This window comes from Canis lupus, chromosome 2, assembly GCF_011100685.1.
Source record: "Canis lupus familiaris isolate Mischka breed German Shepherd chromosome 2, alternate assembly UU_Cfam_GSD_1.0, whole genome shotgun sequence".
In the NCBI taxonomy this organism is placed as follows: domain Eukaryota; kingdom Metazoa; phylum Chordata; class Mammalia; order Carnivora; family Canidae; genus Canis; species Canis lupus.
The window spans coordinates 57,393,745-57,407,507 of NC_049223.1; the positions used below are offsets into that span (position 1 = coordinate 57,393,745).

At 36.8% G+C, this 13,763-nt stretch overlaps 1 protein-coding gene and 1 long non-coding RNA gene across 8 annotated transcripts in view; one reads left to right on the forward strand and one right to left on the reverse strand.

The window, feature by feature from the left end:
- Positions 1-13,763, forward strand: part of CNOT1 (CCR4-NOT transcription complex subunit 1) — a 100,885-nt gene that overhangs the window by 85,514 nt on the left and 1,608 nt on the right. For all 7 annotated transcript variants that reach the window (XM_038530888.1, XM_038530891.1, XM_038530894.1 and 4 more), the window contains 8 exons: positions 2,125-2,373; positions 3,066-3,229; positions 3,430-3,547; positions 5,249-5,350; positions 8,589-8,762; positions 9,523-9,672; positions 10,457-10,637; positions 12,372-12,504. In XM_038530888.1, the coding sequence (XP_038386816.1) occupies positions 2,125-2,373; positions 3,066-3,229; positions 3,430-3,547; positions 5,249-5,350; positions 8,589-8,762; positions 9,523-9,672; positions 10,457-10,637; positions 12,372-12,504 (1,271 nt within the window). The remainder of the gene's footprint in view (positions 1-2,124; positions 2,374-3,065; positions 3,230-3,429; positions 3,548-5,248; positions 5,351-8,588; positions 8,763-9,522; positions 9,673-10,456; positions 10,638-12,371; positions 12,505-13,763) is intronic.
- Positions 284-7,638, reverse strand: LOC119870303. The gene is made up of 2 exons (XR_005355703.1): positions 7,360-7,638; positions 284-1,075 (listed from the first exon to the last, which is right to left on the reverse strand). It is a non-coding gene; the product is annotated as an uncharacterized LOC119870303 (long non-coding RNA).

A 13,763-nucleotide genomic window follows, 5' to 3' on the forward strand; every position in this document is an offset into this window, starting at 1 on the left:
AATGTCATCATCATTATTCTGTTAAATTGATAAAGCCTATTTCTTTCCTCATCTTTGGACCCTAACCAGTAAATTCAACATTTCATGTCCCCTTTAGTTCTACTTTATCCCATTTCAGTTGTCACAATTACAAAGTACAGTGGATCAGATAATGAAAAATGAAATTGCCAGATGTATGTAGTAATTTCACTAGCTCTATAATCAGTAGTGAGGGGATTATGGGCTAATAAATAAAATTCTCATAATAGCTCATGTTAAAAAAAATAGGAAAACAACAAAAAACTTAAAATATTTAAATGGTAGAGCCTTTTATTATTAAGTAGCTTACTTACCTAAAACTGATTAACATATTCTTTTGGGAAATAGTTTCCAGTATTTATTTTCATTTGATTTGATCTAAATTGGACTTTGAGTTAAAGTGTTAAGAAACAAGTTCCTAGAATAATTAGGTTTGGAAAGAGTATTTGTGAACAGGATGAACAAAAATGTAGGAAAAGAACCATAGTACCATTTAGCATTCTGTTTTTGATCATTACTGTTTGTTTTCAGCCACTGTGAGGGATTCATACCCATTAGTCAGTGTGTCCTACTAATCATATTACTTAATGGCAAGAATGGTACTTTTGCTGAACTGGCCTTAGAATTCCTTTAGTAGAACTGTTCTTTGTTTAGGGAGAGATATTTATCTGGTTATTTCTGCAGATTGACCATTGTATTTCTTTAAACTGAGACCAAAGTTTAGGTGTGCTACCAAAGATTGCAAATTAGATTTGTTATCACATAAATGACAATGGAATGTGGAAGAGCTGATTTGAATTTCAGAAGTTAAAGTTGAATTTACTTTTCAAGATGAATGTTAACTTATTTAAATAAATCATACTAAGTAGGTCTGTACCATAACAGAATTCTAAAATATACCTTAATGCAAAGCTGTTATTGAATGTTATAGTTTGATACTTGATTTGGATAGAAGAACTTTAAATCAGTTGGTTTTTGTGATCATCAGTATTTCATGGGTATGGATGTGGCACCTGTCTCAGCTCTTCCTGCTGGCTTATTTACTCGTTTCTTCTCTCTGTTTAAAAAAAAAAAAGGATAATTTATACTTTTTGTTCCCTTTTGCATCCTTTTGAGAATTCTTTCCTCCTTGCGTTCCCTTTTGATCACAGCAGTTTGTCTTCATTACCACCACCACCCCTTAGTTTTTCAGATTTCAATGTACAAAAGTCCCTCTGCTGACCTCCTGTCTTGCCTTAGGGTACATTAATGTCAATTCAGCTATTTTATTTTTATCAAGGGACAGTGAAATTGTTTTAAAGTTTCCAAGATAATGATCAAGTTTTCATTCTGGGCTTGGTTTCTTTAAGTAAGCACTGACTTTGCTCTCCGTCTGCAGCCTTAACCTTTGTTATGCTGCTGCCTTTTTTTGTACTAGCCAAGTAACTGCTCTGCTTCGCTTCACTTGCAAATCATGTCATAAAATTTGTACTTTTATCCTTTAACATTTTATTTTAAACTGTGAATTTACATTAAAATAAACTTTAGTTTTCATTAAAATAGCCAAATATGATCTGTGGCTATTTTCTTTGGTGTACCCACTTAATTGTACAAATTATTACTTGATTTTCCTGTTGCAGCTAGTTGGCGTTTTGAAAATTTTGTCATTGGTTAAGTCAGCTGGAAAAAATTATCTTAAATTCTGTAGGAAAGTGAAATATATGTAATTTAATTTCATACTTGGGGAAATGAGTTGTCTAGAATGTCTTTATATGATTTCAGTGGGTTCCTAAAAATTGTCTATTTGCCTAGTTAAATTTCCACAATATTTGGCTGTGGACTATTGTTCATGTTATGACAATAAATTGTCATGTTATTATCTTTCTCAATTTTAGTCTTTTTCGTTCTCCATTAAACTTAAAACTGAGGAATTCTGTCACCAGTCCTTAATGGAGAAATCATTTTCATGGCACGTTTTTTAAAGTAAGAATTAGAAATGTGACAAGGAATAAATGAGTGAATATTTCTTAAGCATGAAAATTTAAAATTTGTGTATTTATCTTACTGTGTTTTTGTTTTTTATATATGTGTGTGTATATATTATTGTTGTTGTTGTTCCCTTGATAGATGCACCAGCAAGGAATCCTGAAGACTGATGACCTCATAACAAGGTTCTTTCGTCTATGTACTGAAATGTGTGTTGAAATCAGTTACCGTGCTCAGGCAGAGCAGCAGCACAATCCTGCTGCTAATCCTACCATGATCCGAGCCAAGTGTTATCACAACCTGGATGCTTTTGTCCGACTCATTGCACTGCTAGTGAAGCACTCAGGGGAAGCCACCAACACTGTCACAAAGATTAATCTGCTGAACAAGGTCTGAACTTCTCTTTTGCCTTAGTCTTGGTACACTTAAAATCTACAACAGTGGTTCTCAGGGCCCAACCCATTCCCTAAAACATTTAGTAACATCCTTTTTCTGTCTTGAAATTAAATTATAAAGATAATCACTAAATACTTGAAGAGTGTGGTGCCTTAACTAAAAGACCAAAGATGGTGGGGGGAACAGGATATTTCAGTATGTTAATATTTGGTAATGACTGTCCTTTGCTGTGAAGTGGGAAAATCAGGTGGAATGCAGGATGGTCCTTTGACACATTTCTACAGCCTTGATCTTTCCTGGTTGGCCCTCCATCTACTAAATGCCAACCATTTCGCCTCTTGGCAACTTCACATCAGACCAGAAAAATTAGGTTTTTAGATTGTATTAACTAATAGAATATGATGTACCACGCTCATTTCTAGACCTTTTAATACTGGTGGGTGTTTGTGAAGAGTATACATCTCTGGTCCAAGATTATCGAAATTCAAAGAAAATACACAAATCTGCAGGCCACATCAAACCAGTGTTTGGTGGCCCCCTTGGCTGCCAGCATTTAATTGTGTATTCAAACGGTATATATCCTTTCTTTTAATGTGGGGCTTAAGAGTACGATAACAAAGTATGTCTAGTGAATGATAAGTGAATTATCTTCATAATTTATAAGCTCTAATCTATGTACTCTGTAGGTCCTTGGTATAGTAGTGGGAGTTCTCCTGCAGGACCATGATGTTCGGCAAAGTGAATTTCAGCAGCTTCCCTACCATCGAATTTTTATCATGCTGCTCTTAGAACTCAATGCACCTGAGCATGTATTGGAAACCATTAATTTCCAGACACTTACAGCTTTCTGGTGAGTATTGTTGAATTTAATAGACCGTTCTTGTTAAGGATTGCTGTTTTAGTGGTAAAATTGAGAAGTAGTAATCTTGTGGATTTTGAAGCATATTGATTTGAAAAATAGCTTCCATGTTGTCTACTTACTTATGTTGATCTATTGTTTACTATATTTAAGTTGGACCTTGGTTCTGACTAAGTCTTTTTTCCCTTCAGCAATACATTCCACATCTTGAGGCCTACCAAAGCTCCTGGCTTTGTGTATGCCTGGCTTGAACTGATCTCCCACCGGATATTTATTGCAAGAATGCTGGCACATACGCCACAGCAGAAGGTGTGGCTGCAGTTTATCTTCTACAGATGAAGACTGTAACTACTTGGAGCTTATTATTAGCACTCAGTCATTTAGTAATAATTGCACTTTTCCCAGGCTTAGTCGAGAATTATTTAATGTGGAGTATAGTTATGGAGAGAGGTTTAACCAGTACTTGACTGCCTCTGCCTAGAAGCCACTCTTCAATGATAAGGGTATTGCTTTTCCAAGTCTGTTGTGAGCCATCTGTATTAATCTCTCTTAAGGACTTTTATTAAAAAGTTGAAACCTGGGCAGCGCCGGTGGCTCGGCGGTTTCGCGCCTGTCTTCAGCCCAGGGCGTGATCCTGGAGACCCAGGATTGAGTCCCACATCGGGCTCCCTGCATGGAGCCTGCTTCTCCCCCTGCCTGTGTCTCTGCCTCTCTCTCTGTGTCTCTCATGAATAAATCTATCTTTGAAAAAAAAAAAAGTTAAAACCTTGGAGCACCTTTGTATAAAGCTTTGGATAATTAATGGAGCTCTACAGCCTGCCAGTTTTATAAGTTCTCACTCTAAATGCTAAAGCTCTCACACTCAAGGGTGAAGACCACTGGTCTATATTTGAAGAAAATTAGGATCAAGTTCTAGTAAAGAGTTTTTAATTGTGTAATTGCAAATAAACACAGTTAACATGAGAAATTTTTCTCCCATTTAAATGGGAGAAAATGGCAAATGAATACTGTAGAAAGTATCCTTGATTGGCCCTTCCAATTAAATGTGACTAATATGCTTGGCAGAAAAGAAAGTGAGACAGTCCTTAAATGGAGTGGGTTTTATTTGGTATTTCAGGAGGAGGAACACAATAACAATAAAATTGTCCAAAAATAAACATGATTAATATAATTGGGAGATGGTGACAGTCCAAGTTTGGCTGAAAATAGAGGATTTATGTTGTGAACTTTTTGTAAACTGGATTAGGTTATTTGACAGGAGTTGGAAGTGGGGGAAAAATGGTTGAGACCTAGGGCTTAATTAAAAGAGGGAATTAAAACAGACCTCTGTCAGTTTCTTAGTTGACTGTTCTGTGTTGTGTCTGAAATTTTCTCAGTTATCTCCTCCTCTTTAAATTTTGCTTATAGGAATTTCTGGAGAGTACCCCCCCGCCCATGATTGATTGATTTATCTTTTTTTTAAGATTTATTTTTATTTATTTATGATAGAGAGAGAGGGAGAGGCAGAGACACAGGCAGAGGGAGAAGCAGCCTCCATGCCAGGAGCCCAACACGGGACTCGATCCCGGGACTCCAGGATCGCGCCCTGGGCCAAAGGCAGGCTCGAAACCGCTGAGCCACCCAGGGATCCCCTGATTTATTTATCTTTAGAGAAAAAGAGCTAGAAATCCAAGCTGACTCCCCACTGAGTGTGGAATTGGCCGGGAAGCTCAGTCTCATGACCTGAGATTACAGCCTGAGCCGAAATCAAGAGTCAGATGCTCAACCAACTCAGCCTCCCAGGCACCCCTGGAGCAATTTTGTTTTAAATACCATTTCTCACTATTGCCATAGTTACGCTTACTCCTTTTTAATGTCAGTCAGTCCTTAAGAGAGGTATATATGTCAGTATTCTCTAGTTATATTAGTAAGAGGAAGATAATAAGTCACAATGTAGCTGCTTGGGCAACTTTTTGGTGGTAGATCAGCAGCTGAGTATAATTATGACTCATGTATATTTCTTTCTTTCAGGGATGGCCTATGTATGCCCAGCTACTGATAGATTTGTTCAAATATTTGGCTCCTTTCCTTAGAAATGTGGAACTCACCAAACCTATGCAAATCCTCTATAAGGTAATTAATTTGGAGTTATAAAGCCTAATTTTCTTTTATTAAGTTTTCTGTTTCGGGGGTTTTTTAAAAAGATTTTGTTTATTTGCAAGAGAGGGCAGGGAGAGGGGCAGAGGGAAAGGAAGAGGGAGCCTGATGCGGAGCTAGATCCCAGGACCCTGAAATCGTGACCTGAGTTCAGGTCAGACACTTAACCAACTGATCCACCCAGTTACCCCAATTTTTTATAAAGCCTTTAAAGGATAACATATTCAGAAAAGTACAAAAATCAAATGTGCTTGCGCAGTCAGTCCCTGAACAGGGATTCATAGGTTCAACTTTAGTATATACTACTAGTTTTACTAAATAGATATGTCCATTAACTCTTACACCAGCATATACCTATTATTGTCTGCTTTTTGTTTTAACTGTTTTGGGCAGTTGTACAGTAGGATCTCATTATGGATTTATTTTGTATATTCTTGGTTTTTTTTTCTTTTTGTGAGTATAGATTAGTCATTTGGATTTTTTTTTTTTTAATTTTTATTTATTTATGATAGTCACAGAAAGAGAGAGAGAGAGAGGCAGAGACACAGGCAGAGGGAGAAGTAGGCTCCATGCACCGGGAGCCCGACGTGGGATTCGATCCCGGTTCTCCAGGATTGCGCCCTGGGCCAAAGGCAGGCGCTAAACCGCTGCGCCACCCAGGGATCCCGTCATTTGGATTTCAAGAGTTTTTTATTTATTCATTAGAGAGAGATAGCACACATGTGGGTGCACAAGCAGTGGGAAAGGCAGAGGGAGAGAGAGAAGCAGATTTCCTGCTGAGCTAGGAGCCTATCATGTGGGGCTCCATCCTAGGACCTGGAGATCACGACCTCAACCATCTAAGCCCCCCTGGCACCCTGCCATTTGGGTATTCTTTTGTGATGTTCCTTTTATAGTTTTATGCTCAAATTTCCACTAGATTATCTGTATTTTTTTTGTAGGAATTTTTTATGTATTTCTGGATATAAACCCTTTAATACGTATTCAAACCGTTGTCACTCTTGTGGCTTGCCTGTTAACTCCCTTAAACGTTAGGTGTCCTTTGAGGAATGGAAGTTTTCAAAAATAATCAAGTTTTTGCTTTCATTAAATGTTTCTTTTTAAATCTCATGTAAGAAATCTTTGCCAATCCCAAATTGCAATCTGTTCTGTATACACTCTGTTCACTGACCAAGAAGCCATGTTACTCTGGCTTTTATGCCTAGGTGATATGATCTGTGTCTCGTATTTATTTTTGTGTATGGTGAGGTTCTTTTCCTTCTTTTTCCTTTATATTCCCACCCCAATAAATAATACAAGGCTTTTCAGTGCCATTCTTCATTCCATATTGAATTGATTGGGCACCTTTGTCAAAATAATTGACTATTTGTGTATGGCTGTCTTAGTTGATCTCTTTATCTGTTTGTAGAGGCCAGTACCAAACTGTCTTGATTCATAAAACTTATAAAGTCAGAGTTATCAAGCAGAGTAAGTGCTCTTCAACTTTGCTCTCTTTTAAAAATTATTTTGGCTATTTTGTGTCATTTGCCATTGCATAAAGAACTGCAGTCAGCTTGACTTTGAAAACTGGCTGGGATTTAGATTGAGATTGCAGGGGATTTGTAGATCACTTTGAAGAAAATAGACCTCTTAATAATATTGAGACTTTCAATCCTGAACATGTGTATTTCTATTTAGTTAGGTCTTTAATTTCTCTCTGCAGTGCTTTTGTATAGTTTTCAGCGTAGAAGTTTTCAGCCTCTTTCTTTAGACTTATCTGTAGATATTTGATGTTTTTTGTAAAGTGGTAGAACAGCTTTTAAATTTTTTCGTATTTGTTGATCCTGTATAGAAACAAAATTGATTTTTGTATATTGGCCAGCTACCTTGCAATATTTACTTTCTCTGCGAGTTTTCTTGTGTCTTTTGTGGGGAGAAGTATATTCTGTATACACAGTCATTAAATCTGCATATAACAGTGGGTTTTTGTTTTGCTTTTTACCTACCTTACTGCAGTGGCCAGGAACTCCAGGACAGTGTTGAATAGAAGAGTGATAATGGCATGCTTGTCTCATTAATGCTCCTTAAAAAAAAAAAGCTTTCAGTAATTCAGCATTAAGTGTAATGTTTTTATAAATCTACGGTTTTGTTTTGCAGGTATCATTATCTAAATGAGGAAATGCCCTGCTATTCATAATTTGTTGAGTTCTGAAATCATTCAATGGGTATTGAGTGCCTTTTCAAGATTATGTAAAATATTATTTCTGGGGGCGCCTGGGTGGTTCAGTGATTGAGCCTCTGTCTTTGGCTCCGGTCGTGATCTGAAGAGTCCTGGGATTGAGTCCCGCATTGGGCTCCCTGCAGGGAGCCTGCTTCTTCCTCTGCCTGCGTCTCTGCCTCTCTCTCTGTGTCTTGCATGAATAAATCAATAACATCTTTTTTAAAAAACATTTTTTCGGGCAGCCCCGGTGGCCCAGCGGTTTGGTGCCCTCCCAGCCCAGGGTGTGATCCTGGAGACCCCGGATTGGGTCCCATGTCAGGCTCTCCCTGCATGGAGCCTGCTTCTCCTGTGCCTCTCTCTCTCTCTCTGTCATGAATAAATAAATAAAATATTTAAATAAAAAACGTTTTTCTGTTGTTAACTCCAACAAATACTTAAACTGCCATTACATTTTGGGCCATTTGGTCATGATATATCATTGTGATTTCTAGTTCCGATATTTGGCATTTTTGTGTGATTTTTCACATCAAGTTTTGGTATCAATATTACGCAAATCTCATTGAAAGAGCTGGAAAATATTCTTTCTAAATTTATTTTTGAGATCATGAAAATAGTATTCATTTTTCCTTAAATATTGATAATTAATTTTTTACCAGTAAAGCTATCGAGGCCTGGATTTTAATCTTTTCAAAGAACGAGCTTTGATTCATCTTTCCTTCAGTACTTTTAAAACATGTAATTGATTTTGGCTCTTTTACTTTCTTGGTTTTCATTAGCTGCTTTTTCCATCTTCTGCAGACTTATGTCATTTTAATTACTTTTTGCCAGCCTCTTTGAGCATATACATTTAATGTATAAACTCCTCAGAGCTAGTTATTGGTGATTTAAGCCTGTAATTTGTTACTGAGGTATATACTTTTGTATTTACTTGTTATGTTCATAATAGTATAAATGTTACTCTCATTTCTTAACAATGTGGAAACAGCCAATGTTTTTCTCATTTTTAAAAAATAGGGCACTTTGAGGGTGCTGCTGGTTCTTTTGCATGATTTCCCTGAGTTCCTTTGTGATTACCATTATGGATTTTGTGATGTGATCCCACCTAATTGTATTCAGCTAAGAAATCTCATTCTGAGTGCCTTCCCAAGAAACATGAGGCTCCCGGACCCATTCACTCCTAATCTGAAGGTAAATTCCAAACAATTTAAGGAAAAGAAAGTTTTGTCTTAGTATTTTAGTCCTTTCTCTGGTAGTAGACTTATTTAACCCCTTTCCTTGCACACACACACACGCACAAATTTGTTAGGTAAGGATGGTCTTTGCGGGGGTGATCATGTTATTAATATTAAGCTTGCTGAATATTGGTTCACAGTATTTGCCTACTTGCTATTTTCAATTAATTTTTATAGAACCTCAACTGAGGTATTATTTGCTGGCTGGCCCTGATGGCATAGATTTGCAGGATAGACCTTTGTAATGCTCATATTTCATAAGTGTTTTTTTTTTCCATAGGTGTTTTTTATGTCTATAGCCCTGATTTGGCTACTGTAATTTTTATGTATTTTGTCTATTTCAAATACATTATTTTCTTTTTAAAGTAACAAGTATGATGTTCTGTTCTGCTGGGGCATCTTTTCAAAGACTAGGGATCTTGGTGTGAGGAATTTCCTCTGTACTCTTTGAAATCCAAGTCCAGGAAACAATTAGTAATATACATTAGACCTCTTCACAAAAGGTACCTATCCTGCCTTAATTTGAAAAGATAATTTATTATAGAATGAGAGATTTTTATCATTTTGTAGCTAGATTCTTTTAATTAAAAATTAATAAAAAGTGGCAGCTTTTATCAAGACATTTACAATGTGCAGTTTATTTTTTTAAGGCAGAGAAAATTTGCTGTTAACTCCTACACATGCTTCTGGTTTTGATTGTTTTATCTGTCTGGCAGGTGGATATGTTGAGTGAAATTAACATTGCACCCCGGATTCTTACCAATTTTACTGGAGTGATGCCACCTCAGTTCAAAAAGGATTTGGATTCTTATCTTAAAACTCGATCACCGGTCACTTTTCTGTCTGATTTGCGAAGCAACCTACAGGTTAATTTGTTTGCCTTTTTAGAAAAACACTCAGGCTACCCACAACACTATGTATAATATTATTTGGAAGTCAGTGTTTTCAACTGGATTTAAAATTTTTAAAACATACTGTTTCTAATGGTTGGATGAGATTAACTAGATTATGCATTTTACTAGTTGTCTTATCACCAACACAAAGCTATTGCCTTGGAAGAGACAACCAGGAAATAGGTTTATTTTCTGTAAGAATTGTACTGCTGATAATTGGCACCTGTTAGTACGCTCAAGATTGTTCTAAATGGATTCTAGTTTAGTTTGCTATACAGAAGAGGACTTGAAATTGTGTTACTACCTTCCAGTCTTTCCACACCACACTACTTACCCCCTCCAAATAGAAGATTTCATGGAGTAATCTCCACACCTAATACGGGGCTCAGACTCAACCTCGTGATCAAGAGTCACACACTCCACCCACAGCCAGCCAGGCACCCCTCCAAATACTTTCTGTAATTAAGATAATGCAGTCTGACTTTACAAACTTTTTTTTTTGCTGGTACCTGTTGAAGCTTTGGCTTCTAAAAGGAACTCCTGTTTCTGTTATTGACCCAACCACCCTTAGGCTGCTGTGTATTTTGTTCAGCAACCTCACAAAGTCCAGCAGATTTCTAAAATTTAAATCAAAAACTGTTGGAAAAAAAAAAAAAAAAACTGTTGAGAGCAGTTCACCTTTTCTGTGAAGGCATAAAAACGATTTAGAAATACTGAATCCTCTGTGAATAAGGAGCTTTCTGTTTTGTTCATTTAGGTATCCAATGAGCCTGGCAATCGTTACAACCTCCAGCTCATCAATGCACTGGTGCTCTATGTAGGGACTCAGGCCATTGCGCACATCCACAACAAGGGTAGCACGCCATCAATGAGCACGATCACCCACTCGGCTCACATGGACATCTTCCAGAACCTGGCTGTGGACTTGGACACTGAAGGTGAGTGAAGCCAGACAATTCTCAGAGTTAAGTTCTTTGCACTTTTTGCTACAGTCTGGTCATAAAATGCTTTAGCCACAACAGACAAATATTTTGTCAACAGGTTTATGGCTCTATTAAAAAAATTTCTTATTTTAATCCAGTTAACATACAGTGTTATAGCAGTTTCAGTGTATAATAGTAATACAATTCCATACATCACCTGGTGCTCATCCTAAGTGCATTCCTTAATTTCTATCATCTATTTAATCAATCTCCCCGTCCCCCTCTCCTCTAATAACTATCAGATTGTTCCTATAATTAAAAGTCTTTTTTTTCTTTTTTTTTTTTTTTTGCTTGTTTTGTTGCTTAAATTCCATATACATGTGAAATCATGTTATTTGTTTTTTCTCTGCTGGCTATTTCAATTGCATAGTATCTGCTTAATGCAGAAAATTCAGAAAATGTAAAGGAAAGAAATAATCCAGAATCCTTACCACATCACTTAATACTTCAATGTGTATGATTACAGTGTTATTTAAGTGTGAAAATAAACAACATTCTTTTTACTAGGCTCTCTTTAAAAATAAGCTCATTTTACATTGTTTTGTTAGTCTGCCTTTCCCCCCATTTATTAGTGTCTGTTAGGCAATGTATTAAGTATTAGGTATATACAAATTAATGCATGAGACTTTCCCTACCTGCTTTGCAGAAAGTTGGCAGTATAGTTTTTCCCATAAGTTGCATCTTGCATGGTGTAATCACATTTCTTTTGAGCTTCTAGATTCATTCTTATTACAGAGACTCCAGTAGGTACTAACCAACTACGTAGTCTTGCTTATTTGAACACATATGGCTTGAGCCCAATGTGGTGTTGTGGTGTTTGAACTCGACTCTGAGATCGAGTTGAACACTTTAACCCACTGAGCTATGCAGGTGCCCTTAAAACACGCATAGTTTAGAATGGATGCCTACTTTGCTATCAGTTCTTGAGAGGTTAATCTTGAGATATACATACACTTGCTTGTCTATTTGTAGAAAGGATTTGAGATAGCTTAAAATCAAGATTTAACAAAATTGAATACCTGATTATCCAGAGCCCAGCAAAAAATTTTTAAAAAGGTAGCCCTTAGTGTTAAAGCTCACCTGGATATAGCCATATCACACATGACTAATACCAAGCAGAGGCAGACAGCCAAACCCAGTTAATACTTACTCCATTATAGTCTAAATTAGCAGTTGTTAAAATGTGGTCTGGACACCCTTGAGGGTGTCCCGACCTTTTAGAAGAGTTGTAAGGTCAAAACTATTTTCAAAATAATGACAACATTTGTGTTTTATTGTTTTGTTTGCACTCATGTTGTCATGAGTATACAGTGGAGTTTTCCAGAGCTACATGAAACAATACTGGAACAGATTGAACACAGAGGCAGAAATAAGAATCTAGCTGTCTCCTATTAAGTGACATTAAAGAAACCTGTGAAATGTAAAACAGTAATATTCTTACCTACATTGTTTTGGAAAATATTTATATGCAGTGGACCTGTTTTTAAATATTAAAAAAAATTAATGCGGAAAATACAAAATAAACCCCCCAGAAATGGGAGCATTGGGGATCCCAAGTACCACTGGTTGAAAGGATACTACGAAAGCCTGTATCAGAAAATCAAACCCTAGCCACTTAGAATGATTTATCTTTTTTACATTGGCTTTTCACAGTAGGTTTGCAATAAACTAAGTTTTCTGAATTTCTAGGTCGGTATCTCTTCCTGAATGCCATTGCAAATCAACTGCGGTACCCAAATAGCCACACTCACTACTTCAGCTGTACCATGCTGTACCTTTTTGCAGAAGCCAACACTGAAGCTATTCAAGAACAGATTACAAGGTAAGGGAGAAGTTTTGATAATTTAAAGTAATGCCTCTTCCCTTTTCTTATTAATCTTTTTTTTTCCTGTGCAGTGTTCATTAAGTATCTTCTACATGTCCATTTAAGACATCTTTTACATGTGTTAAATAGGAGATACAGTTGTGAACAAAATGGACATGGTTCCTGCCCTAGCAATTAAGTCTGATGGACACAAAATCACAAGCAGAGAATTATAGATTCTAATCATTACTAAAATAAATGGTTTTCAATGGAAGGTTGTTACCAGCATTTTGATTATAAATCAATTTGTCTCAGGTGGTGATGACAACTTTTTTTTTTTTTTTAATTTTTATTTATTTACTTATGATAGTCACAGAGAGAGAGAGAGAGAGGCAGAGACACAGGCAGAGGGAGAAGCAGGCTCCATGCATCGGGAGCCTGATATGGGATTCGATCCCGGGTCTCCAGGATCGCGCCCTGGGCCAAAGGCAGGCGCCAAACCGCTGCGCCACTCAGGGATCCCAACTTTTTTTTTTTTTAATGAGAACATTCTTATCCAGAGTCTTGAATCTGCACAAGCCTATTAAAAGCCATGTTTCTTGTTTTTGTTTAAATATTTATTTATTCATGAGAGATGCAGAGAGGCGGAGGCATAGAAAGAGGGAGAAGCACACTTCCTGCGGGGAGCCCAATGTGGGACTCTATCCTTGGACCCCAGGATCATGACTTGAGCTGGAGGCAGGCTCTCAACTGCTGAGCCACCCAGGCATTCCAAAAGCCACATTAAAGAGCTTGGGCTTTTCTTCATCCTCTAAGATGAGAGGTTTGAAGGAGAAATAACAAGATTGTAGTTTTTTTTGTTTGTTTAATTATAGGAATCTATTGCAGATTGCTTGGACTGTGTATAGCATTGGATATTGGACAGTAGGTGATAGAGATATATATAACACATTTTAAAAAGTGGGCCAGACTTTAAAAATGTGTCCCTTTACCCAATAGTCTGTGTATTATGTATCATATTCTCATTATTAAATGAGAATGTTCTATTTGTGATTATAAAGCTATAGTGAACTTCTTGTACATAAATCTTTGTTTTTGTATTTTTATGGTAAATTTAGAAGTATAATTGGTTAGGGCAAAAGATAGGAAGATGTAAGCTAATAGTGACCACCATTCAGAAAAACAGCAATTTACACATCCACTGGTGGTAGAATTCATTTCCTCTTTCACTGTGTGTGTTACTTTCTGTGAACCATGTAATCTAATACTATCCTTTA